The following is a 27,384-nucleotide window of genomic DNA, read 5'->3' as shown; positions in this document are numbered from 1 at the left end:
TGTGAACTTTTCAAATTTTGACAAAAAAGTCACAAGGATATAGTCTTGTGAACGTTGCAAATTTTGACGAAAAAGTCACAAGGCTATAGCCTTGTGTACTTTTCAAATTTTGACAAAAAAGTCATAATACATATTTAGCCCAGATAGCCTTGTGAAATTTTCAAATTTTGACAAAAAAGTCACGCCTTGTGAAATTTTCAAATTTTGACAAAAAAGTCACAAGGCTATAGCCTTGTGAACGTTGCAAATTTTGACGAAAAAGTCACAAGGCCTTGTGAACTTTACAATTTTAGCCTTGTGAACTTTTCAAATTTTGACAAAAAAGTCACAAGGCTATAGCCTTGTGTACTTTTCAAATTTTGACAAAAAAGTCATAAGGCTATAGCCTTGTGAAATTTTCAAATTTTGACAAAAAAGTCACGCCTTGTGAACTTTACAATTTTAGCCTTGTGAACTTTTCAAATTTTGACAAAAAAGTCACAAGGCTATATAGCCTTGTGAACGTTGCAAATTTTGACGAAAAAGTCACAAGGCTATAATAGCCTTGTGAACTTTATAAATTTTGACGAAAAAGTCACAAGGCTATAGCCTTGTAAACTTTTCAATATTTGACAAAAAAGTCACAAGGCCTTGTAACCTTTTGAAATTTTGACGAAAAAGTCACAAGGCTATAGCCTTGTGTACTTTACAATTTTAGCCTTGTGAACGTTGCAAATTTTGACGAAAAAGTCACAAGGCTATAGCCTTGTGTACTTTTCAAATTTTGACCAAAAAGTCACAAGGCTATAGCCTTGTGAAATTTTCAAATTTTGACCAAAAAGTCATAAGGATTATAGCCTTGTGAACTTTTCAAACTTTGACAAAAAAGTCGCGCCTTGTGAAATTTTCAAATTTGACAAAAAAGTCATAAGGCTATAGCCTTGTGAACTTTTCAAACTTTGACAAAAAAGTCACAAGGCCTTGTGAAATTTTCAAATTTTGACCAAAAAGTCACAAGGCTATAGCCTTGTGAAATTTTCAAATTTTGACAAAAAAGTCATAAGCCTTGTGAACTTTTCAAACTTTGACAAAAAAGTCACAAGGCCTTGTGAACTTTTCAAATTTTGACAAAAAAGTCACAAGGCTATAGCCTTATGAACTTTACAATTTTAGCCTTGTGTACTTTTCAAATTTTGACAAAAAAGTCGCAAGGCTATAGCCTTGTAAGCTTTTCAAATTTTGACAAAAAAGTCATAAGGCTATAGCCTTGTGAAATTTTCAAATTTTGACAAAAAAGTCACGCCTTGTGAACTTTTCAAACTTTGACAAAAAAGTCACAAGGCCTTGTGAAATTTTCAAATTTTGACCAAAAAGTCACAAGGCTATAGCCTTGTGAAATTTTCAAATTTTGACAAAAAAGTCATAAGCCTTGTGAACTTTTCAAACTTTGACAAAAAAGTCACAAGGCCTTGTGAACTTTTCAAATTTTGACAAAAAAGTCACAAGGCTATAGCCTTATGAACTTTACAATTTTAGCCTTGTGTACTTTTCAAATTTTGACAAAAAAGTCGCAAGGCTATAGCCTTGTAAGCTTTTCAAATTTTGACAAAAAAGTCATAAGGCTATAGCCTTGTGAAATTTTCAAATTTTGACAAAAAAGTCACGCCTTGTGAAATTTTCAAATTTGACAAAAAAGTCACAAGGCTATAGCCTTGTGAATTTTTCAAATTTTGACAAAAAAGTCACAAGGCTATAGCCTTGTGAAATTTTCAAATTTTGACAAAAAATCACGCCTTGTGAAATTTTCAAATTTTGACAAAAAAATCACAAGGCTATAGCCTTGTGAACTTTTCAAATTTCGACGAAAAAGTCACAAGGCTATAGCCTTGTGTACTTTTCAAATTTTGACAAAAAAATCACAAGTTTGAAATTTTCAAACTTTGACAAAAAAGTCACAAGGCTATAGCCTTGTGAAATTTTCAAATTTTGACAAAAAAGTCGTAAGGCTATAGCCTTTTAACCTTTTGAAATTTTGACAAAAAAAGTCACAAGGCTATAGCCTTGTGAACTTTACAATTTTAGCCTTGTGAACTTTACAATTTTAGCCTTGTGTACTTTTCAAATTTTGACAAAAAAGTCATAAGCCTTGTGAACTTTTCAAACTTTGACAAAAAAGTCACAAGGCCTTGTGAACTTTTCAAATTTTGACAAAAAAGTCACAAGGCTATAGCCTTATGAACTTTACAATTTTAGCCTTGTGTACTTTTCAAATTTTGACAAAAAAGTCGCAAGGCTATAGCCTTGTAAGCTTTTCAAATTTTGACGAAAAAGTCACAAGGCTATAGCCTTGTGTACTTTTCAAACTTTGACAAAAAAGTCACAAGGCCTTGTGAAATTTTCAAATTTTGACCAAAAAGTCACAAGGCTATAGCCTTGTGAAATTTTCAAATTTTGACAAAAAAGTCATAAGCCTTGTGAACTTTTCAAACTTTGACAAAAAAGTCACAAGGCCTTGTGAACTTTTCAAATTTTGACAAAAAAGTCACAAGGCTTATGAACTTTACAATTTTAGCCTTGTGTACTTTTCAAATTTTGACAAAAAAGTCACAAGGCTATAGCCTTATGAACTTTACAATTTTAGCCTTGTGTACTTTTCAAATTTTGACAAAAAAGTCGCAAGGCTATAGCCTTGTAAGCTTTTCAAATTTTGACAAAAAAGTCATAAGGCTATAGCCTTGTGAAATTTTCAAATTTTGACAAAAAAGTCACGCCTTGTGAAATTTTCAAATTTGACAAAAAAGTCATAAGGCTATAGCCTTGTGAACTTTTCAAACTTTGACAAAAAAGTCACAAGGCCTTGTGAAATTTTCAAATTTTGACCAAAAAGTCACAAGGCTATAGCCTTGTGAAATTTTCAAATTTTGACAAAAAAGTCATAAGCCTTGTGAACTTTTCAAACTTTGACAAAAAAGTCACAAGGCCTTGTGAACTTTTCAAATTTTGACAAAAAAGTCACAAGGCTATAGCCTTATGAACTTTACAATTTTAGCCTTGTGTACTTTTCAAATTTTGACAAAAAAGTCGCAAGGCTATAGCCTTGTAAGCTTTTCAAATTTTGACAAAAAAGTCACAAGGCTATAGCCTTGTGAAATTTTCAAATTATGACAAAAAAGTCACGCCTTGTGAAATTTTCAAATTTGACAAAAAAGTCACAAGGCTATAGCCTTGTGAATTTTTCAAATTTTGACAAAAAAGTCACAAGGCTATAGCCTTGTGAAATTTTCAAATTTTGACAAAAAATCACGCCTTGTGAAATTTTCAAATTTTGACAAAAAAATCACAAGGCTATAGCCTTGTGAACTTTTCAAATTTCGACGAAAAAGTCACAAGGCTATAGCCTTGTGTACTTTTCAAATTTTGACAAAAAAATCACAAGTTTGAAATTTTCAAACTTTGACAAAAAAGTCACAAGGCTATAGTCTTGTGAAATTTTCAAATTTTGACAAAAAAGTCGTAAGGCTATAGCCTTTTAACCTTTTGAAATTTTGACAAAAAAAGTCACAAGGCTATAGCCTTGTGAACTTTACAATTTTAGCCTTGTGAACTTTACAATTTTAGCCTTGTGTACTTTTCAAATTTTGACAAAAAAGTCATAAGGTTGCAGCCTTGTAACCTTTTGAAGATTTGACAAAAAAGTCACAAGGCTATAGCCTTGTGAACTTTACAATTTTAGCCTTGTGAACTTTTCAAATTTTGACGAAAAAGTCACAAGGCTATAGCCTTGTAACCTTTTGAAATTTTGACGAAAAAGTCACAAGGCCTTGTGTACTTTCAAATTTTGACAAAAAAGTCACAAGGCTATAATAGCCTTGTGAACTTTTCAAATTTTGACGAAAAAGTCACAAGGCTATAGCCTTGTGTACTTTACAATTTTAGCCTTGTGAACTTTTCAAATTTTGACATAAAAGTCACAAGGCTATAGCCTTGTGAACGTTGCAAATTTTGACGAAAAAGTCACAAGGCTATAGTCTTGTGTACTTTTCAAATTTTGACAAACAAGTCATGAGGCTATAGCCTTGTGTACTTTTCAAACTTTGACAAAAAAGTCACAAGGCTTTTCAAGTTTAGCCTTGTGAACTTTTCAAATTTTGACGAAAAAGTCACAAGGCCTTGTGAACTTTTCAAATTTTGATGAAAAAGTCACAAGGCTATATATAGCCTTGTGAAATTTTCAAATTTTGACAAAAAAGTCACAAGGCTTTTCAAGTTTAGCCTTGTGAACTTTTCAAATTTTGACGAAAATGTCACAAGGCCTTGTGAACATTTCAAATTTTGACAAAAAAGTCACAGGGCTATGTATGACCTTGTGAACTTTTCAAATTTTGACGAAAAAGCCACAAGGCCTTGTTAACTTTTCAAATTACAAGGCCACAGCCTTGTGTCCTTTTTTTAGCAAAAGGTTCACAAGGTTTTGTGCATTTTCAGGCAAAATTAGATGAGCCTGAGGTTAACTTGTAAGAAATCAAATGCATAGAGGCAAAAATAAAACTAACAAAATTAATTTTAATTCTAAACTTATGTCAATGCACTCAAAGAATATTTAGGCCCTTCCTAACCAAAAATTCTTCTGTGTATGTCAAGATTAACAAAAGGGGATGTAAGCTTTGGTAGTAATGGGTCCGTTTTTGTATTTGCATACATTCGTGAATGTATCTGCATATAGTAAATATTCATAAATGTATCTGCATATAATAAGTATTCATGAATGTATCGGCATATGCTGTATATTCATGAATGTATTTGCAAATACATGTACTATATATTCACAAATGTATCTGCATATACAAAATGTACAACAAATTCATGAACGTATCTGCATATACTATATATTCATAAATGTATTTGCACATGCTGCATATTCATGAATGCATCTACTAAATGTTCATAAATGTCTCAATAATCATTTTTAAGACTACAGGTTATCCGAGTTAAAACACATAGAGAATACATTAAGGGAACCTGATTATTTTAAAGCCAACAGAGAATTTAAACAATTTTGGTGACGCAAAAATCATGAAAGAACTTCTGTATGAGAACCAAACCTGTAACAAACTGGCTGTGCAAACAACTTGAGCTTTTGACCCATAAATTACAATCATGCTCACGCCAAGGTATTTGCAAATTCAGAGTAATTTCAACGCTGACATTAAGTAGCTCCAACCACACTACTTCAGGCACAACACAGAACTAAATTAAGAAGAGTTACTTAGTACTAAAAAGTTTTTTTAAAAAGAAATAACCTTGATACATACTCCGAGTATTTAAAAACAATCAAGATGAACAAATTAAATGGACGTAAAAGCATTGTTTGGTTTTGAAGACACCTTTAAGTAAATGTACACGAGAACATGAATGGCTGCTACTAAAATGGCGAAAGATTTGTCCCTCTGTTGAACCTAGATTGACTTCTTTCAAATCCCAGGTCAAACTCATTTTAAAATCAGATTTAATCGTAGATTACCATCAGTGAGAGATGTTTAAATCTTTTAAAAACAGCACATTCTTTTCGTGTGCACAAAATAATCACAACATTAAAAACAAAAATACTGCAACTATCAGTTACATCTTACTTGTACTTTGGTCCATGGTTCTCTGTCTAGTAGCGGCCATTGTGAGTCTCATGGGGCGGCCATCTTGTTTGTCTACTGTTCACAGCAATATATACCAAACCGAGGCTGAGAAGGTATTATAGTCTGGTGCCCATCTCTGTTATGGAGAATCCATGATCTACAATCACTGTACAGGGAATGAAATCAAGCAAGGTATAGCTCACTGTAATAGTCTGCTGCCCTCTTGGTTTGAAGACTTCCATGGTGGCATGATGAGAAATGTCCCTTCTCTAGTTCCGTACCGAGTCTGCTGCCCTCTATGGCTAGTTGTTTCCAAATTAAATTGTCCTTGATCTTTCTGCTGTTGGCAAGGTGCTCAGAAAACAGTAACTCTATACAATAACGGTCAACCTGCATGAAAAGGAAACCAACAATTTTTTTTTAGACAGTTCTCCTATGAACAATTTGTACCTGGCAAGTAGATACACACAAGGTGTTGCCTCAAATCATAAACAGATTTTTTTACTTCAGAAAAAAAGGAGCTAAAAAAAACACAACACACGGGCATGATATTTGGTCCTTGAAAAAATGGAAATTGAATCAAGTACAAAGTTTTCACAATTAAAGGCATTGGACACTATTGGTAATTACTCAAAATAATTGTTAGCATAAAACCTTACTTGGTAATGAGTAATGGGGAGAGGTTGATAGTATAAAACATTGTGAGAAACGGCTCCCTCTGAAGTGCCGTAGTTTTTGAGAAAGAAGTAACTTTCCACGAATTTGATTTTGAGAGCTCAAGCACACAACTTCGTGTGACCATGTTGCGACAAGGGTATTTTTTCTTTCATTAATATCTTGCAACTTCGACGACCGATTAAGCTGAAATTTTCACAGGTTTATCTTATGCATATGTTGAGATACATCAAGTGAGGAGACTGGTCATTGACAATTACCAATAGTGTCCAGTGTCTTTAAACCTTTGACTTACCTTGGAGTGTATATCCACCTCTTTTTAATCAGACACTTGGTCCGAGTCGTCCGCTGAATACTGATCGGCGTCTTTCTTCTCCAGTTCCTCCTACATCAATGCAACAACAGAACAAAATACAATGAAATACTTAAAGGAGCGATACGAAATTGGTAAGAAACAAAATCGTGAAGATCTCAGATTTACATCAAACTTACACGGTCTAATGATAATGATGGCAGAAAACATCCCTAGAAATATTAATGACTGAAATGTCATATTTAGTGAGAAATAAATAATATAGGTTTGCATTTGGAGTTTATCATTCAGTGTTTTATTCTTATTTTTTCAACAATTATATGCAGCAACGGAAAACAGTGAACAGTTTGAAATGAGTAGTTTAACATCTACTCTAGGGTTGCTTGGTAAAAATCCCCACTTGATGTCCAAAGAATTGTCCAGGGCAAAATTTCCTAAAGCTGTAAGCAGAAAACGTTGCTTAGCAAATTTCTCTACTGAGTGGGGTGCCAGTGGCAACAATAATGTAAATCAATAGAATGTTGTCTGGGAACCCGTTTCTGTTGAGCAATACTTGTCAGTGCTGAGCAAGTTTTGTGTGCATAGATGCTTTCTGAAATCAGGCCCAGGGGTTGATTTCACAAAGCAATAAAATACGTTGTAAGACAATTTGCCAGTATCGCCAAAGTGATTTGCATTGTGGCATCACACTTTACCAAGCAACTTTGATTGTTTACTAAGCAACTTTGATTGATTAGCAGTTAAGATCAATCCTGTCTCTTTGTGAAATCGGCCTCAGGTTTAAAACAAACTTGGCTTACCTTCAGTGCCTTAAAGTGAAGCTTCCCCTTGCAGTGAGCACGGCCAGCCCTGTCCGACGTGAGAAACTTATGACACAGCTTACAGAAAAACCCAGACACTGGCACAAGGTACACTTCTCCTACTCAGTGGGGGTCAAAGGTCAAATGTCAGATCACACAATCAAAAGTTTTCAAAAACAATCTAGCACTCAATGTTCACAGCTTGGTTGTGATAGTCTTTAAGCCACGCTTTTTGTTAAGCTGTGATGGCATCGTGTGGTATCACAAGCGATTGGCAAAGTGACAGAAATGTAACAGAATTCCTTGACCCAAGACTACAGGAGGCAACAAGCTTTCAGAGTAGGGTGGGTTTACTGAAGGGGAAAGAAGAAGGGTCAATACTGAAAATATGACGTCAAGAATTACGAGAGAGAAACAAAGGATGAGAAAGAAAAAAAGTAGAGAAGAGGAAAGTAGAAAAGGGGGAAGAGATGAAGGTTTTGATGAGGTGTGTTATTAAAGCTTGATGTACCAAGGGTAAAGCTGTACAGATCAACAGAGTTCCTCAGGGTACCAAGGGGGTGGTGGGGTTGGGGTGGAAGGTGGATGGCCCGCTCGCACCATGAGGCACTTTCTGTTTATACCATTAAAGCAGCTAACCACCAGGTGAAAATGTTTTTTTTTAAAAAGGCAGGCTCGACTAATTGAACAGTATTCAGTGTGTGGTGTATGGCAAAAACAGGAAAATATATCCAGCATTAAACCTTTATGTTTAAAGTCGGAGATGACAGCATTTTGCAAAGAAATCACAGAAACGAAATAATTTTTTTTAAAGGAGAAACTTTCAAATAGGAGGTTGAAAAAAGAACAGATTATTTTTGGAAACATCAGCTGCAAACTACTACAAAAAAAGAGTCTTCCAAAACCAACAGCCATGTAAAGTAGCATTTTAAAACCGATCAACTATAAAGCTTATTTCGAAGCGAAGACCAAAGAAGGGTCTTGTGAAAAGATTCGTTTAAATGCATGTAGCTGCTAAGAAATGATGGGAAAACATGAAAAGTTTGAAATGAAAAGAAAACAAACTTGTACAATTGAGGGAGGTATGAGAGAAAGCACCTACCAACAGGCTTGTTGGGATCAAAAACAAGCTCTGTAGTGTCTTCTTGCTGTGGTGGCTTGTTCTGCTGCTGTTGGGTCTCCTGTTGTTGTTGGTCAGATGCATCTTGAAGCTGGTCACTGGCAGCCGACGCTGTGGGTGTGGCATCAACAACCATGTCACTCGACTCTTTCCCTTCACTTTGACCTCTATTTACCAAATCAGACCCAGTCTGATTGTCAGTGACATCTTGGTGAGCCACTGCCAGAATGGCTGGGGCTGCTCCATATGACTTATTAGACTCCGATTGGCTGGAATTGGCCATCTCTGATGAAGCTGAATATCCATCGCTGGCCGACTGTAAGTCAGGCTCCACAAGCTTCTTGGGGTCAAAGGTCTCTTCAACCTTTGAGTCATCCTGAACGGGTTGCAACTCCATTTCAGACCCCTCTAGGAGTTTCACATTACTAGTGGCTTCCTCCACCAAGGGGACAGTGTCTCCAGTAGAAGGCTCATCAACAGGCTTATCAGAAGGCCCATCAACAGGCTTAACAGAAGGCCCATCAACAGGCTTAACAGAAGGCTCTATATCAGGCTCTGAAACCAAAACCTGGTCACTTACTTCTTGGACCTCTGGCTCAGACCCTGACTGACCTTTTGGCGCTTGCATGGATTTATCAGAATCTGGATTGACAGAGGAATCATCTTCAACAACTACAACAGAATCGTTGTCTGCGACGTCGAGACATTCCTTTTCGTCTCCGCTGATGATAACCACTTCGTCTTCCTCATCTTCTCGTTCCTAGAGAATGTAGGAAGAAAAACTCATAGAAATAAACAAGTCGACCAGATTGACCTGAAGACCAATCAGTAAATATTCGTTAATAATGAACTGGTATAGATTATGTAAACCAGATGATCGAAGCCCAGTTGTAAAATGGGGCAGACGTTAAAAGTGGAAGGAAGTAAAAAATGTCTCTAAACAGAAAATCTAGAGAGAATAATATCAGCAGTGGTGAGATTCTGAACATTGAATCCAGATCTTAGGAGGTACATGTACATTGAAATGATGGCATTTCCATCTTTGATACAAACCCCCTGGAGTTATAGATTCCAAGGAGCTTTCGTTAACAGTATCTTCAGTGCTAGAGTAGATCAAAACATTTATTTTGAGAGAAATACAACACTTTATGTTCAGCAATAAGGCAGAGAGAATTGAAGACGCTTCATTTGTGTTGACCTTCTGGGAAGAAGTCTTCACAGTAACCCTCTAAACTCTACACTTCTCCATCTTAACAAGAAATTTCAGAACCCCTGAAGAAAAAGGAGACTCAATAAGCAAATCACAACTTGCCATAAACCTGCAGCTCAAGATGTTTAATCAAGACAATAGAATATTTACATCCAATCAGGAGAATTTTTTAATCCAAACTTGAAGCAGAGGAAAGAACAGTGAACTGGAAGGAACACAAAATTATTGACAACATTTTGACAGAGTCTTATCAGAATAAACTTTAAGATAGTTGAACGATGAAGTCCGTTGAATGGAAAACCCTTAGAAAATGGTAGAAAAAGTAACTGAAACTTTAGTTCACAAATTAGTTAATGGACTGATGCTTCGACTCCAGCAGAGTCTTTCTTGAAGGCTTTCTCAGACTATCATCGATCCTGTGGAACTTGTATTTAGAATGAAATCGCAAGTGACGAATAATTTTCTTGAAAATACTGTCAAAAGAAAGATTGTTGAAATTAGTCTGTAGTTCGATTAAAGTCACAGCACGGCCGTCTCTGTGTTAACATGTCAGTTTTTCCTACACACCCTAAAAGCATGATGATGATGTGGTCATTGGCACCAGACTGTTTAAAAGAACACTATCTCACTCTGAACAATTATTCAAATTATGAGGAAAGTACAAAATAAACGTGCAGTGACGTCAGCATTCCATATCTGTCAGCTTCACATTCGGTCGGCACGTCTGCATGCAGCGTGCATAATGTTTGTGTGTACATAAAGTACATAATATGCATGTGGTGATGTTCTAAAGTGGTATGTACATAGGATTTGATTGAGAATCTCCATGTGAAATGAACGTGAGGTCAAAGGTGCATATGGAAGGGGATTGAGGTAGGATAAGGCTGATATCTGGTGTAAGTATGGAGACAGTTTGGGTTTCTCTTAATAGTTAATCCTGACTTTCTTGAGCGACACTGGGTATTGGCTCTCCAGAACAACTGCAGAACACCGATGCTTCTGATCAGTGAGGGTTTGAGTCGCGGTCTTCACACTTGTGTCCTTAAGCAAGAAACTCAACCAAACATAAAGCCACAGTAATGCACATAAAACAACCCAGTGTATTTATTGTGAAGAGAAGGGGTTCACCCCGGTGTTCCTGCCGACGATTTCACCAAACTCTTCCTAACCTAAGATTAATCTTAGGACTTAGAACGAGTCCCAACGCTGCACTGTAGCATGCAGACCTTAAGATTGATCCTAACCATTACATAGTGCTATTTAAAGAAAAAAGGGTCATACTTCAAAATTGTAGCTCTGCATACCTTGCAGGAAAAAAAAAAAAATACTGAGCGTTTAGAGATGCCCATTGGGTGTGTGTGATAGAGGTCCAAAACTTAGTTTCACCAGCCACCAACCTCCTAGTTTAGCTGTCAAGGCTGCAAGAAGGAGCAACCCACTGAAGACTGAAGTGTGATTAGAATTTTCAATTGCATGACCAGCCTGTGGCATAACCAGTGAGGCAAGCATTTCAGTCGATGCAGCGTTTCCAATCTTTTTACAATGATTTTCACTTGCAATTTGACTCCCAAAATAGAGAGCGTGAATGACATTAGCAACGGGTCAATAGTTATTAATTTTTAATTGCAGTTATTTACCCTTCAATTTGAAAAGATGAAGACTCGGACTGCTGGAAGCGTCTGGTTCACCAAACAGAAAACAAAACCATGGTTGAAACCAATTTTAAAAAACTTCAAGTTTTTTTTGGCAACTGTTAAAAGAGCTTGCTTATTAGTTGAGAATAAAGTCAGATTATTTTGGGTCGGCTCACTGGACTGTGCGATGGGTCAACAGCTGTTGGTTACATTTCAAGTTGAAAAGGTGAATGAAGGCTCAGCGACTTCAGATTCACCACACAGAAAACAAAACCATGGTTAAAATCAATTAAAAGGCTTCTTCAAGTTGTTTTTTGCACCTATTAAAAGAGCTTGTCCAATAGTTGTGAATAAAGCGTGGTTATTTTGGGGTAACTCACTGGACTGCCGTCCCCTGTCCCAAGCTCCATCTCAAGGAAGTCAGCTCCGAACTCCATATCGTCATCGAAACCGATGGCATCCACAGTGACGTAGTTCCCATCCCCAGCTGCTTCGTCCTTCTCTTTCAGTTGCTGGTCTCGTTTCTGTGGGAAAAGCGAACAAAATAAAATCTGACTCGCTCAGCAGATTAAGTTAAAATGTTCACAGGTTTATTATTTCATGTGTATGAATGATCACACAAAAACATGAACCACGTCTGCGACTGTTGCATCATCTCTACCAATCCTGTATAATACATTTAATAAGTGTGCCAATACAGAGCCAAATTTCACAGCTCTGCTCACCGCTGAATTCTGCTCTTATGGTCATGATTCTCCACTTACATGCAAGCGCCGAATTTCTGCGCTAGCCCTGTAAGCGAAGAATTCCGAGTAACACGGAGTACGACCCGCTGCCGCCAAAATTTGCGGCTTACCTGTGGAACACACTTGAAGTAAGCACAGAATTCCCAGCTTCCTTACACAACTTACACAATAAACGTTGCGCAAGTGGACTTTTGCAGTTGCGTAAATTTTCGTGAAATCGGCTGCAGGAATTCGAACCTAGGGGGAAATCCAAAATACTGCAGGGCTTGTGGCTCAAAGTTTTTTCTGGACCAACATTTTTTGTACAAGATCAGATTATAAATGAGTTAACCAAATACTAACAGAAGATCTATCTCATCTTTCATGCTACTGCGAAACTCAACAGAATCAAAATATGTGACAGATTTAGTGTCAACATTATTCATAAAGAAACTACACAATGAGGTATTAGTGTTATAAGTCAATTGAAAAATTAATAAAAGAAACTATTTCAAAATTAATATAACCCCCTCCAGAGGACACTGTGAGGGATCATTTGATTGTAAGGATGACTTACAAGTTTGTGCATGTCTCCTTTGCAGTGTTGTACATACTTCTGGGATGTCTTGAAGGTCATGTTACAGGCACTGCATCGTGGGATAGACTGCCTCTTAGCTTCCTGTTATCAAAAGAAGACATGGACACTACTTAAAGAAAACTTCATCAATCTGACATTTAGTACACAAATTTATTGACTTAAAAATGTTGACTATTGAACATTAAAGGAGCGTTACAGAATTGGTCAGAAACAAAAATCGTGAAGATTCTTACCTTGTGAGCTTCTGACTTGAGGTGGTCAAAACGATCTCCTCGGAAATACTTGTGGCAATCTCGGCAAAACTTTTCCCTGTCTGATCTACTGTGAAACGGAAAAAGAAAAACCAACATTTTTTGCTTTTCTTGTATGCCATCAACTTTAATGTTAGTTCACTGACTTTTTGAAAGAGTAAATTAATTGTTATCTTCCAGTCTACAATAAACACGTCGTTCAGAAGGGAGTTCATATTAATTCAAAGATGAACTGGAAAGACATTAACATTATAGTTCTTTTGTTATAGAAAGGTAACTATGATTGAGTAAAACTAAATACAAATAATTTGTAAAAGGCAAGCACATTTTATCAGTATCTAGCTGGGTAAAAAAAACAAACGTTTCTTTCACTGATTCCATATTTTCCTAATATCTAGCTAGTGGCCCACTGTTAACGGAGAATGTCGCAATTGGAATGCTAGGTTGCGGAACAAGTTTCAGCTTTTTCACTGGTTCAATATTTTCCTAATATCTGGCTAGTGGACCACTGTTAGGTGGGGGGGGGGGGGATGTCGCAATTGGTTGACGTTAGCAGAGGTTCACTTTAGTGTGCTAGGATGCAGCAGACTAACCAGGTGAATGCCTATTGTAAACATAGTTCTGAGCAGGCACCAAATTATAAAAACATTGGATTTACCTGTAATTCTGCTGCCATCTTGTGTCCCCCAAAAAATCCCCCCCAAAAAACACATTATAATCACCTGTTGTTGTTTCCGGAATTGTTTGCCCCACCACCACCGGTAGGTCCTCTTGCCCCACCGCCACTGAGGGGAGGCCCCCTTGACCCACCACCACTGGGAAGAGGCCCCCTTGCCCCACCACCACTGGGAGATGGCCCTCCTCCTCCCTTGGCACCACCTCCTTCAAGATTACGGAGGAACTGTTGAGCTTCAAGACGCTTCCTCGCTTGGCCGCTCTGGAATGTTGCTACCTCAGTGATCTTCTCCATTGCGTTGAGGTGCTTGTCACTCTTCATGTGGATCTGATAGACCTGGGACAAACAAGAGAAGGTGTTTATTAGTTATTATTAAATTATTGAAATCATTTAAAGGCAGTGGACACTTTTGGTAATCCCTCAAAATTATTATTGGCATAAAACCTTACTTTGTAACATGGGGAGAGGATGATGGTATAAAACACTGTGATAAACAGCTCCCTCTGAAGTGACATAGTTTTCAGATTTAGAACTTGAGGTCTCGAAATCAACCATCTAAACGCACCCAACTTCATGTGACATGGGTGTTTTTTTCTTTCATTATTATCTCGCAAATTCGAGAACCGATTGAGCTCAAATTTTCACAGGTTTGTTATTTTATGCATATGTTGAGATACACCAACTGTGAAGGCTAGTCTTCGACAATTACCAATAGTGTCCACTGCCTTTAAAGTAAATTAGAACGCAAATTGAGCAGGTTACTATACTAATCTAGTGAAATAGTATATGGGCTGGCAACCTCACTCTGGTAAGCATACTGAATGTGTACTGGCCCAATTTCTGAAACCAGCTTAGGCCATATATATGGGAGTAGAGTTGAGAGTTGGATCTCTCCTACACCTTGAGGGTTTCTCTCCAGCTCTCCAGTTTCCTGCATCCCTCCAGAAAAATAAAACTTGTTGAATCTCTGTGGTAATATATGGGTCAATATGGCTGGCTGCCAAAGCTGAATTGCATGAATTGCATGAAGAATTGCATGCAAAGCTGAATTGCATGCTTCTTGAAAATTAGCCTTGCAAATTGTTACTCTTACTAATATTATTATGATAATTATAATGTAATAATATGGAAGTCTTATATAGCGCACGTACCTACCTAACAAGATACTCTAGGGGCTGAGTATATACAAACTTTCAGAAAGATAGGTTATTGCAGTGATGGACTCCCAGACCCAATTATTTAGCACCTTATAAGGGTTTACAAGGTGCCACAGCGCATATAGCAGCCGCGGCGAACCCCTTCCCTTTTCGATAAGTGCACTGGGTTATTTTACTACATCCCATCCAAGGACAAAGCAATGGTGTCTTGCCCAAGGACACAAGTGTCACGGCTGGGGATTCGTACCCACACTCTGCTGATCAGAAACACCAGAGTTTGAATTAGGTGTGCTTAACCACTCCGCCATGACACTTCTTATTACCTTGATGTTGTGACAGCTGACCCTGCACACATGACAGAACCAGGCTGAGTTGCTATCATTCTCCACACTGCTCTGCTGAGTAGGCTGTACGTTCGGGGAAAACACAGAAGAAAAATCAGAAATTGTTCAACACTCAAGCATTTTGGAGGAAATAGGAAGGGTGTTTAGCCACCCAAAAATATTGCTGTCTAAGCCTGTTTGACTAGTCATGACTGTTGCTTTTTTAAATACACGGCTGACCAACATGTAAACATTGTGCAGGCTGTAAGAAAAGACACTAGACCTTTATCACAGTGTGGCCATCTTGATTTAATCCAACTCCAACTCAATGTAACTCAATCCAACTCAATGTAACCAAACTGAGTCTGGACCAAATGAAAGTCTTGTGCCATGTTTGCGCAATGAATGGCAGCATTCATTATTGTTATGGAAACAGGGGTTGGTTTCACAAAGAGTTAGGTCTAGTCCTAACTACGGACTAGTCCTAGGAGATATTACAAACGTATGGCTAGTCCTTATTTAGGACGAGTAACTGGTCCCAACTCGAAGATAAGACTAGTGTCAAATCTTTGTGAAAATCACCCCAGACGGTGACATGACCAAAACGGTGACAGCATCATAAAGGCCTCATTAATAATCGTTTTTACTGGGTTTTTTTCAAAGTGAAAACAACTTTAACATTTTACAAACAAAGTTGATTTTAAGGTTATGCCAGCCTACCTTAGATCCTGATCTTGGTCCCTGCATGGGTTTTTTTCTCGCCGGTCCAGCATCGTCGACGACCGCTCTCCCTCTAGACTGTTGCTTGATGGTCACTTGAAGATCGTCAACTGGTCGGCCAATACTTGTAACTGTTAAAATCAAACACATCGAAAAGTATCAACTTTTTATTCCCCATGGGGATGAGGGGAAGGTTACCATTTCATAAGACCTTTTGGATGCTGTCACCATCTTGGTCATGTTCCCTGTTTCCATAACAGTAATGAATACTAACACTCATTGCGTAAACATGGCACCAGACTATTTTTTCATCCAGCCTCAGTTTGGCTGACAAAGATTTGGAGTGGATTGGCTGACAAAAGTTGGAATGGAGTAAAATCAAGATGGCCACACCGTGATAAAGGTGTTTTGCCTCGTAAGGGTAGAGTGTGAATCACAAAACATCGGCTCAGTGCTATAAGGTCATTCATTGTAATTTCATACTCAGAATGATCAAAGGGTTGTCGAATAAAAAAATGCATACAGATTTTGAAATAAATAAATTAGAAGCAGCAAATAAATGATTAAATTAGAAAGTTAATGTTTCTTTTTCTGAACAACTCAGAAGACCACTCTTTATCAATGAACCCTGTTCACCAACAGCTCCAAAAAATGCAAAAACAATTTGATAAAACCCATACAAATGGGGACTTTTGTGACACCATACACTACTGGTGCAGTCAAATGTTTCAAATATGTCAGTCACCTTATAGGAAAACAAAAACAAAGAGAAGGGACAGGGGTGAAGCTACAGTAGAAAATGTTAAGACTTACATCCACGGTCATCTTCCGTCGGTCTGGCCGGATCGTATGCTTCAGAGCTATTTCTCCTCTTCTTGGCTGAGCTCTGCCCTCTATTCTGCCCAACTCCGCCGCTACCTCGGTTATCCCTCCCACCACTTCCTGGGACGCTTCTCCGCCCATCGTTGCCTCCCCGGGCTCCTCCTCCTCCTCCGGTATTCCTTACCATCTGTCCACCACCGTTAGATCTTCTCTTGTCTTGATATTGCGGCGTCGCCTGCTGGCGCCATTGGTTCTGACTCTGTTGTTGCTGCTGCCTGTTGGGCGTTGACTGGGGTCGGCTGTGCTGCTGAAAAGCTGTAATTACACAAAAATTCACATACATTATAAATCTATTTTGTTTTACAAGGGTCTGATTATTCAGGGAGGCAACAAAGGCGTTTGCCCCAATGCCTTGTAATTGTCGACCTGCGTACAAAGTCTTCTACAAGGATTAAAACCCACCAAAGATTCTTTGCACACTGCAATATTTAACCTAGAGAAGAAGTTAAAAGCAGTGGACACTTGGTAATTACTCAAAATAATTGTTATCATACAACCTTTGATTGCGAGTAATCGGGAGAGGTTGATATAATAAAACATTGTGAGAAACGGCTCCCTCTGAAGTGACATAGTTTTCAAGAAAGAAGTAATTTCCCACAAATTTGATTTTGAGACCTCAGGTTTAGAATTTGAGGTCTCGAAATCAAGTATCTGAAAACACACAATTTCATGTGACAAGGGTGTTTTGTTCTTTCATTACTATCTCGCAAATTTGATTGAGCTCAAACTTTCACAGGTTTGTTATTTTATGCATACATGTTGAGATGCACCAAGTGAGAAGACTGGTCTTTGACAATTACCAATAGTGTCCACTGCATTAAGTAATGTTCTCCTGAAGACGATCAGAGCATACTGATCAAAATGTTGCGTTGTCACGTACTGGTTCTTTTCAGAGTTAAACCAAATTCTCCAACACTTACTTGGTGACGTTGGTGGCAGATGATCGTATGTATCGGCGCTCGCCGCCAGCATGGCCTGCTGGATGCGTACTTTAGCTGCCACTAACTCATCAATACCAGAATCCAACTGTCCCAGCATGTCTTGTTGAGTTTTCTGATACGCCATCGGTGGACTCTCCAGCAATCCAGTGCTCCGACTCGGTGGGCCTCTATTGCCGTATTCAGGTGTTCTTAGAAGCGGTTCAGATCTCCTAAATACAAAGGATGTAGTATGTGATTAGTATAAGCTGGCATTTATAGATCATCGGTTCCAGAGGTCGCAAAGCGCACAGATTAAGTAATCTACAACAAAGATAAAAGTCATCGTCAACGTAACCAGTGGGTCTTCAGCATATTCTTAAATGACTCAAGTGATCTTGCTTTTCTCAAGAATAGTGGGTCGTAAGAATAAAAAGTAGCGTTTACTGACAAGTACTAGCAAAAAGTAAAAGCATAAACTTCCAAGTAGAAGCATTCAGTAAAAGCATCTTCTAAATTCTGTATGAATAAACCTATTCTTTTACTGCAAAATATTCACTTAATGCTTTGGAGTAAATACTTCTGATATACCATGGCTGATTGGCTCTTAACAAAAGGTTTCCTTTGTATTACAACTCCCATTCACGTCTTCGTACGCACTCACATACACTACAAAGCATTAAGTGAATACTTTGCATTAAAAGACCGGGTTTATTCATACGGAATTTAGAAGTTGCTTTTACTGAATGATTCTACTTGGAAGTCAGTAAATACTTTTTATTCATACGACCCAATGTGCTCTCTCTTGCTCAAAGTGAAAACAGAAAAGCGAGTGACGAATACAAAGGTCATGGACAAAAAATTTACTTTTTATTAGAGGTATGCAAATTGAAAGTTTTCAGAAAATTGAGGGGCCCACTTGGTAACCCTACATAAGCCCAGGGTTCAAAACTAGCAGTCTCAAAATGCGAGTGAAAACAGCAACTTAAAAAAAAAAAGGCCGGCTCGTCTACAGATGGCGAGTCAAAACAAAATTAAGGGAAACCCCTGTAGCCAAGTCCAAACATGTTGGTGTGGACTGTGGAGTGTCAAGAAACTTGAGGATCGAGGTCATCTACCTGTTGGTGATCGAGCCTAGGGAGTAGTGGTTAAAGCCATTGGACCCTTACGGTTCAGAAAAAAAAAAAAAGTTCACAGATTTACAAATAACTTACAGGGGTTACAGAAGGCCATGGTGAAAGACTTCTCTTGAAATATTATTCCATGAAATGCTTTACTTTTTGAGAAAACAGCAAAACAATATAAATTCTCGTTAACGAGAATTATGGATTTATTTTAAATACATGTCATGACACGGCGAAACGCACGGAAACATGGGTGGGTTTTTCCGTTGTTTTCTCCCGACTCCGATGACCGATTGAGCCTAAATTTTCACAGGATTGCTATTTGATATAGAAGTCGTGGTACACAAAGTGTGGGCCTTGGACAACACTGTTTACCGAAAGGGTCCAATGGCTTTAAGGAAGATCTCTTCTTACCTAAGATTGCCGCTCATATCCAAGAGACTTGGGAGGTTGCTGTTAGTGGGCGACCCCCACCGTGGGGGAGACTGCGACATGTTGTTACTAGACTGCCTTCCATACCTGCTGCCTTGCTGCTGCTGCGACTGCTGCTGCCAGTACATATTGCTTTCTCTATGCACTCTTGAAAAGAAGCTAAAATTTAAGAAAATATCAGGTTGTTATTAACCACAGGGGCAACTGACTGTTAGAAATAGTTTGGGTTTGAACAAGAAAAATATTAACTGGAGTGAGACTTGGACCAGCGACCTCCTCTGTTCAGAAATGGGTCGGACGCCATCTTGGCTTAAAAAACGTGTTTGGACCAGTACTTTACATTGCGGGTAGATTTAGCGCTTATCCAAAACGGAGGGCAGGCGTCATGTGAAGACCTTCACAGCAATGTGTACAATTGGAAAGTTATCCGTATAAAGGTCCGGACCATTGCGAAAAATTTTCAAAAATCTGTTAAAAATATTTCTACCTAACTCGGGAGTCTGAACTTTTACTCACATGTTCCTTGTAGTTGGAACTCAAAAATTGCATTATTTGAAATTGTTGAATTTCCTCCTGATAATATTTTGTGAAAAGAAAATTGAAATTAGCGTGTCCCGATCCCACGTCGTGCACTAACTTCCGTGTAAACACTTTCCTGCACTGATCACTGGCGGCCTACTATTTGCAGCCAAATCGCTGTCAACCTGCGTTAAGCAAACACTAAGCAGATGGATAATAGTCGATGAGCAATTTACTCACAGCGCAGAACTACATGTATGCGATACCGAGCATTGACGTCTTGTGCCAAGACTCCATGAGCCGGAAGCCTTTTTGTCCCGAGGACAAATGAGGCCACTTTTTACCATAAATCAGCGCATGCTAACCGTCCCAAGGAAAAAAATATACGCATGCAGAAAAATATACGCACGCCCTCTGTTGTCCCCACATGTACAGGAAGCACTATGAAAAAGCAAGACGGCGGCAGACTCAATATTTGTAACCAAAATTCAACCGGAAATTTATGAAAATTTCAATTGAGGTGGAATATTGTATGCCTCCTGGATGTTAAAATGTATATTGGAGGAGTTGAAGGCGAGTTAACGGCACCTATCCTGTTTTGACGGTGAATAGTGGCAAGATGATGCACTGTACTCAAAGCCATGCGCACTTGGGCTCATACTATCAAGTGTGGGCTCATACTATACACGAATTCGGGTCATCTCGTACCCAAGTCAACTCGTACCCAAGTCAACTCGTACCCAAGTCAACTCGTACCCAAGTCAACTCATACCAAAGTCAACTCGTACCCAAGTCAACTCGTACCTAAGTCGACTTGTACCCGAGTCAACTCGTACCTGAGTCAACTCGTACCCAAGTCAACTCGCACCCAAATAAATGTTTACAATTTTTTTTTACTCGTATTGATAAATATTGTAGTTTAATTTATTTATTTATATTGTTAATCATACATTTAGCTATTCATTGTTGCAATGATTTTGTTTTCTTGGTTTTTTTTTCATGTTGCAGTTTTTTTTTACTTAGGCCCTATCGGTGGGGAGTTAGAATGAATTTTTTGTTTTTGGAAAAAGATAATAAGAACATAACGCAAATGAATGAATTGAATGAATTCTTACCATGAAATTTTCTTTTGGGAACACACCAAGGTAAACATGAAGGGTTGCGGGTTTTTTCATTGAAAATAATCGGTCTCATTATGAACATGGAGGTCGAAATATTTATACCTCCTTGATACGAAGAACTACATGTAGTGTGCATCTGATCTGTTCAACGCCTTCCACGGCGACCCTTCAACACGGGAATTTAAAAGAAACCACAATGGATCTGAATGAATATCCTAGCGGAAAAAAGGCAGAAATGAGATGAACAAACATTATTAAAAACAAAATTTGTGAGATTATTAATAAAAGTGAGCTCCATATGATGGTAGAACATCATTTTTATTTCCCATCGCTTACAAAATCACGGCGCACGGAAATTCTCCGTTTCGGCATACAACGTACGTTGTACGGTACGAGTTGACTTGGGTACGAGTTGACCTGGGTACGAGTTAACCTAGGTACGAGTTGTTTTTGGTACGAGTTGCCTTGGGTACAATATTTTGGGTACGAGTTGACTTGGGTACGAGTTGACTTGGGTACAAGTTGACTTGGGTACGCGTTGACCTGTTTCGCTATACACGATGATCAACATCGCCAGTGCAGAACTTCGACATTTTTTCGGATGAAATTTCTTCCATGGATATATTTGTTAGCTGTGAACTCGTTGAGAATATAGTGAGGGACACTGTGAATATATGAACGGAACTTCAGCTTCTCAAATTAGTTAAAATATAAAGAAAATTGTAGTCAATGTGTTCGCATTCATTGTAAAGAACCTTTATTACCCTGGTTCCAGTGCAGTGGCACTGACTGATGTAGGTAGAAATGAAATCTCTATGGACACAATCACATCTTTTATTTTCAATTTCAGTCAATTCGGTTGCGCAGTTTCACGTGTGTGGTCGAGCATTGAGTTTGCTCTACCAAGCGAAGATCCCTCACAGCGTTTTACGGCGTACGTGACATTTTACTTTGACTTTGAATGAGTTGACCTTTAAAAATTAATGATGTTATTATTACAAGGAGATAAACCGTTTTACATCTTTTGGTTTCAAATCCTTCCTCCATGGTTTCAAAAACTCGCACTTTGAATTTCAAACCCTTCACAAATCAAGAAATAACAAAGAAACTCACCTTACAGAAGGTATAAAATTACACCTAAATCGGGAAAGCTTTTCCTGGAAATATTGAACGTACCGGCGTGTACGTGAGGGAACACGTAATGGACACTGGTCCCCCAACTTTCTCCTTAAAACACATTCGTTACAATACAAAAGAGGTTGGGTCACAGACCATGGACTGAAGTTCACCAAAAAATTGAAGCGCGCCCTCATTCGTCCACTTTCTCGAAAAGTTTTTCCTTCTGAATAAAAATAAATTGGGTGTATTAGTTTTGCTCAACTGTGGATCCCCCCCCCCCCCAAAATTCGACTCTGATGCAGTGTTTTTGCCCCCAAAAAGTTCCCCAAGCAATTAGGCCATACTCATGAAGGAATTATTTTTAGATCCTCCATGCCCTATTTAACTATTGTAGTATATTTACAGGTTGATCCCAGCCCGCCCCCCCCCCCCCTCCTCTAAATTCGAGCTCTGATGCATTGGAATTTTTTTTCTGCAGCATCATTTTTTACAAATAAATTTTGGTAGAAGATTTACAAACACAACAAATTCGACAGAGAGAGATGCAGACAACAAATGTTTTGATAACTTGAACAAGAAATGTCTTTATTTAACACTTAATACCACCCTGATTATAACAATGGTCAAATCTCAACCCATAATATAGAATACAACACAATAGAAACCAGTTTTCCCAATTTACCGAGGAATATGGGAAAAATCTGAACAATTAGATTAGACACGTCGAATACATGTACAGGTACACCTCAAAATAAGCAGCATTTAGGCTATTCTGTGAACAAACTCACACTTCCAGAATTTTGTCCAACAATATAAAGGCATATTTTCACTTACATAATAAAATAAATTACAAATAAATTAAATTTAATAACTCAAAATTAACAACTCAATTGCCCCATCTCTTCGGAAAACATTGTGGATAAAAAAAAAAAAAAACACTAAATGTTTGGATTCAAGTTTCTTTTTTAACATGACAGTGTTTGGTTTAGGTAAATTCGTCTGTTATACACCCAGATCAACCAATTATTTCACTAGTGTTCACCATATTTCTAGAGGGTTAATTTTCTAGCAAATTTTATTTTAAATATTACCATAGATATGCACTTGAACGGCCCAACTTTCTAAAAAAAAAACAAAAAAACAAAAAAACATTTAGAGAATTTGTCAACAAGTCTTCTAGGGTTCAGATGTTAGGCCACTATAACACAATGTTTGCAAAAAAGTTGCGTTGAGTTTTATTTCAACAGGTTTCAAAAATGGAGGACATAAACAACTTATTAAAAATATATAATAATATCAATTCCTTCAGAGGTCTTTTCTTTAAAAATATTCCTTTATCTTCTTACACATCAAAGGCTGGAGTTTTTTCAAGTAAAATTGCCTATTATTTATAAATTCTTTTTAATAATAGTGAAAGACTGTAGTATTTGACAGGTATTCCATGTCTCTTTTCCAGGCTAAAGTTGCATCAGTAGTTTTGAATTTGTATGACAAATGTACACAGCATCAAAACTACTGAGGTGTTTTAAGCTTGAGTGAGAGACTAGGCCGCCATTTTGATGGATAATTTTGAAAGTGATTAGCAGGAAGTTTAAAGATAGTGGACACTATTGGTAATTACTAAAAATTTATTAGCATAAAACCTTACTTTGTAACGAGTAATTGGGAGAGGTTGGTAGTTAAAAACATTGTGAGAAACAGCTCCCAAGCATCTGAACACACACAACTTCGTGTGCGTGGGTGGTTTTTCTTCCATTATTATCTCGCAACTTTGATGACCGATTGAGCTCAAATTTTCACAGGTTTTTTATTTTATGCATATGTTGAGATACACCAAGAGAGAAGACTGGTCTTTGACAATTACCAATAGTGTCAAGTGTCTTTAAGAAAGGACTGAGTTATGCAAGAACCATTGATAACCAAACGATCCGAGTAAATGACCAACACCAATACTCAATGTCCTAAGAAAAATATAAAATTATTTAGAACAAAAAAGGGAAACAAAATTAATTAAAGGCGCTTTCTGAGCCAAAATCAAATGGGCATATTCCATAATTTAAGGACTGGGTAAAACATAGTACAATGCTTACCAACCTAAAGGACCTGTTGTAGAAATGTAAAAACTAGTTAATGACCTGAGGTTTTTACACTAGCTGAGTCTTTCTCGATGGCCCAGAGACTAAGCTATATGTAGAGTCAAACAAAGAAACACTCCGCTAGGGTTGAAACGTCAGGTCGTTATCTAATTATCTAGATGATTGGGTAGAAAGTAGAAAATTTGACTGAAAAAATCAGCGATTGTTTTCTTTTTTTTACCTGGCATGTTATTTAAACTTTTTTCCACACAAAACACTCCTGAGAATTGATTTCCTAAAATTATTTTAACATTTTGATCAAACACAGCCGGACAAAAAAAAACTTATTCTGCAGGTCCCTTTTTTTTCGCCACTCAATTGTTAATCAAACATAGGATCCAAATAAATCTTAACTGTAAACTATTTAATTTGACTATTTTATAATACTAAGGCCCTAAAATGTATAACAAAATATTAAATATTAAATATATATATTTGATATATCTTACAATAACATTGACAGCATTATAACCCTTTATATTAAATATCATTAATTTAAACAAAGTAGTACTGTGTGTGCATATAAACAAATACGCTGATAAATAGTATATACAATGTAATATATTAATTAAGTTAATACTATAAATAAGATGAAGATCCAGTCACCCTGTAAAAACTGAAACTAAGAAAGAAAGAAATTCTACTTGTCCGTCAAGATTTGCCCATATATATTTGGTTTGCGGTATCACCATGAGTGTATCTTCTTGCCAGGTAGAGTTTGCTCTTAGAGAACTGTCTTTCTTTATTCTACTACTGCGGTGTAGTTATAGTATATTCGGGAGACTTCTCAGTTCTGAAAAGAACTGTCCTGCTTTTTGAACTACTATCTGGGCAGAAATAATAGAAAAGTTGGCTGGGAGATTTGCCCAATTGTATGGGGTGGCGTGGTGGTTTCTTTCGTGGTGGCTTCCAGCTCAGAGACCCTAGTTCGAATCCTGCTGGGGCACTTATGTCGTTTGGGTTTTCAGTCTACATACACACTGACCTCAGGCCACTAACTATTTGTCGCAACCTTTTTTCTTACGTTATGCAAATGTTTGAAAAACAAATCATTATGGCAACTTCAATGAACATCAGGTTTTTTTTCGAAATCCAATATGATGTTTACAATCTCATTTGATTTGGTGGATTAGTCACTAGGTTTACTTTTAATATGATTTTCCCTTCGAGCTTGGGGGGGGGGGGCGTGTCATCTAATTCAAAAACTTCAGTTTCCCTCTCTATAAACACAATTGAAATGAATCTTATGCACTGAAGATGTGCTCCCTAAATATAAAGTATGAAAAAAGAAAAGAAACAAAAATTGTCTTTAAAAAATCCAACACCTTTGAAAATCCATGAGTATCGTGTTTACAACTGGCAAAATAAGGCTAAGATGCCTGTATAGATCTCTTCATAGAAGATGCAGGAATAATATATAAATATAGTAAGACAAATTGAGATGGAGGAGGGGGTTTGAAGAAAATGTCAATGTTTCTTCGCTGACACTTCGACAACGGGAAGCTCCTCGGGTTTTTGTCCGGGCTCGACGGCGACGTGCGTCTCGTCCAGCTCGCTCTGCCGCCGTTTGACAACCAACTCCTGCATCGCGCGCAACGTATCGCTCTGATACTTCTCGGTCATACTGTTTGGATTGCCGCCGTGGAACACGCCCTCTTCACCGTCCATACTGGATTGACTAAGGCGTGCCCCCATCTTGTTCATGCCGTCCTGGATGTGTGAGACGGCCTCGCCCGTCTCAAAGCGTGCTTCCGAGACGTGCTGTCGTAACTGGTGGAGCATCTGTCGTTGCTGCTGTTTCCGCTGCTGGTCTGGAGAACCACGCGCTGCGTTGCTCTGACGGCCCACAAGCTTTTGAACGACATCCTAAACGAATAAAACCACAAGAAACAAATTAATGTTTGCTTCATACGTTCTTCACAGAAACAAAGTTTTTTTTAATTATATTATTGTTTTAACTGCTTCTTGCTTTGTGTTTTATTTCAAAGATAAAAACTTTACAGGCTTTAAAGTATATAACTTTGGTGTTTGGAACCGTTTGGTTGATTCAATCTTTCATAAAATATAAGTTATTGACAGACTTCAAACAGTGTTTAATCAGTATAATATCTCTGCACTTTTAAAAATTGTAAATTTGCATCGGGGATAAAGAATAATAGTTGTGTGTTACCCACACATTGATCATGATAAGTATTTTAAGAGCATTGTTTACTCAGTACTTCCCCCGAGTCCTGTGGAAAAACAAAAAACCCAGGCATTTTACTCGGGTTGGATTCCCACCACGACCTTTGCCATTCAAGAGCAGGTGTCTGACCACTAGACCACTGAGCTTGCCTGATAGCTAGAGGCAATTTAAAGGGAAGGTACACATTTGGTAATTACTCAAAACAAATATTATTTTAAAAACTGACTTGGTAACGAGCATTGGAGAGCTGTTGGATAGTATAAAACATTGTGGGAAACGACTCCCTCTGAAGTAACGTAGTATTTGAGAAAGAGGTAATTTCTCACTAAAATAATAAAAGACTTCTAGCTAGAAGTCTTTTATTCCTATCTGAAAGCACACAGATTCGTGTGTTCATCATTTTCTCGTAACTTTGATGACCAATTTAGCTCAAATTTGCACACTTGGTGTATCCCAACAGAAGCATAAAATAACAAGCTTGTGACAAGCTTGTTATTTTATGCTTCTGTTGGGATACACCAAGTGAGAAGACTGGTCTTCGACCATTACCATAGGTGTACCTTCCCTTTAAATCCTATAATTTAGCAGCCGGTATCGCAGCAAGTTGGAATGGAATGTTTTTTTTCACAGGACTCACGAAAATACTGAGTATTCAATGCACAACTCACATAAAGGTGTAGGGTAAAAACACAAATAATATTTCGCGGTTCACAAATTTGACGACAACAAACTACTGCAAAATCTAGCGGGGGTGGGGATAGCAAGCCTGGAATTTCATCTTTGAAAGGGCAAGGCCATTTTCATTTTGCAAAGGGGCACTTCCACTGGAAAGTCTTTAAAGACACTGGACAATATGGTAGTTGTCAAACACCAGTCTTCTCACTTGGTGTATCCCAACATATGCATAAAAAACAAACCTGTGAAAATTTAAGCTCAATTGGTTGTCAAATTTGCGAGATAACATTGAAAGAAAAAAATAGTATTGTCACACGAAGTTGTGTGCTTTAAGATGCTTGATTTTGAGACCTCAAAATCTAAATCTGAGGTCTCAAAATCAAATTTGTGGAAAATTGCTTATTTCTCGAAAACTACGTTAGTTCAGAGGGAGCCATTTCTCACAATGTTTTATACCATCAACC

General features: G+C 37.8%; 2 protein-coding genes across 6 annotated transcripts in view; both read right to left on the bottom strand.

Moving 5' to 3' along the window:
* Nucleotides 1-4,522: 4,522 nt before the first annotated feature.
* On the bottom strand, nt 4,523-22,026 carry LOC139948181 (uncharacterized). Of its 2 annotated transcripts, none has more exons than XM_071946241.1 (14): nt 21,920-22,026; nt 19,149-19,325; nt 17,614-17,843; nt 16,625-16,948; nt 15,812-15,942; nt 15,092-15,175; nt 13,658-13,947; nt 12,918-13,005; nt 12,664-12,765; nt 11,742-11,885; nt 8,500-9,277; nt 7,398-7,516; nt 6,580-6,669; nt 4,523-5,999 (listed from the first exon to the last, which is right to left on the bottom strand). In XM_071946241.1, the coding sequence occupies exons 2-13, from the start codon at nt 19,292-19,294 to the stop codon at nt 6,604-6,606; spliced, it is 2,502 nt and encodes an 833-aa protein (XP_071802342.1). In that variant the 5' UTR covers nt 19,295-19,325; nt 21,920-22,026; the 3' UTR covers nt 4,523-5,999; nt 6,580-6,603. The 2 variants fall into 2 exon arrangements, with proteins under 2 accessions (XP_071802342.1, XP_071802343.1); XM_071946242.1 differs by having other exon boundaries at nt 12,918-13,002.
* A 457-nt stretch (nt 22,027-22,483) lies between these two features.
* The window catches only part of LOC139948433 (uncharacterized), a 38,291-nt gene continuing 33,390 nt past the window's right edge, over nt 22,484-27,384 (bottom strand). For all 4 annotated transcript variants that reach the window (XM_071946581.1, XM_071946580.1, XM_071946583.1 and 1 more), the window contains exon 3: nt 22,484-25,926. In XM_071946581.1, coding sequence (XP_071802682.1) covers nt 25,528-25,926 — 399 coding nt within the window. In that variant the 3' untranslated portion in view covers nt 22,484-25,527. The remainder of the gene's footprint in view (nt 25,927-27,384) is intronic.

Source organism: Asterias amurensis, chromosome 15, assembly GCF_032118995.1.
Source record: "Asterias amurensis chromosome 15, ASM3211899v1".
Lineage (NCBI taxonomy): Eukaryota > Metazoa > Echinodermata > Asteroidea > Forcipulatida > Asteriidae > Asterias > Asterias amurensis.
Note: the sequence above shows the minus strand (reverse complement) of the source record. Positions and strands in the feature narration are given on the sequence as shown.

What these genes read in the sequence shown, in the direction of transcription:
- LOC139948181 (XM_071946241.1), bottom strand. Translation starts at nt 19,294, where the DNA reads ATGTACTGGCAGCAGCAGTCGCAGCAGCAGCAAGGCAGCAGGTATGGA. An exon ending in GACCAAGATCAGGATCTAAG is followed by an intron (nt 15,176 to 15,811) that starts GTAGGCTGGCAT and finishes CCGAACGTACAG; the next exon opens with CCTACTCAGCAGAGCAGTGT. An exon ending in TGATCCCAACAAGCCTGTTG is followed by an intron (nt 7,517 to 8,499) that starts GTAGGTGCTTTC and finishes CCCACTGAGTAG; the next exon opens with GAGAAGTGTACCTTGTGCCA.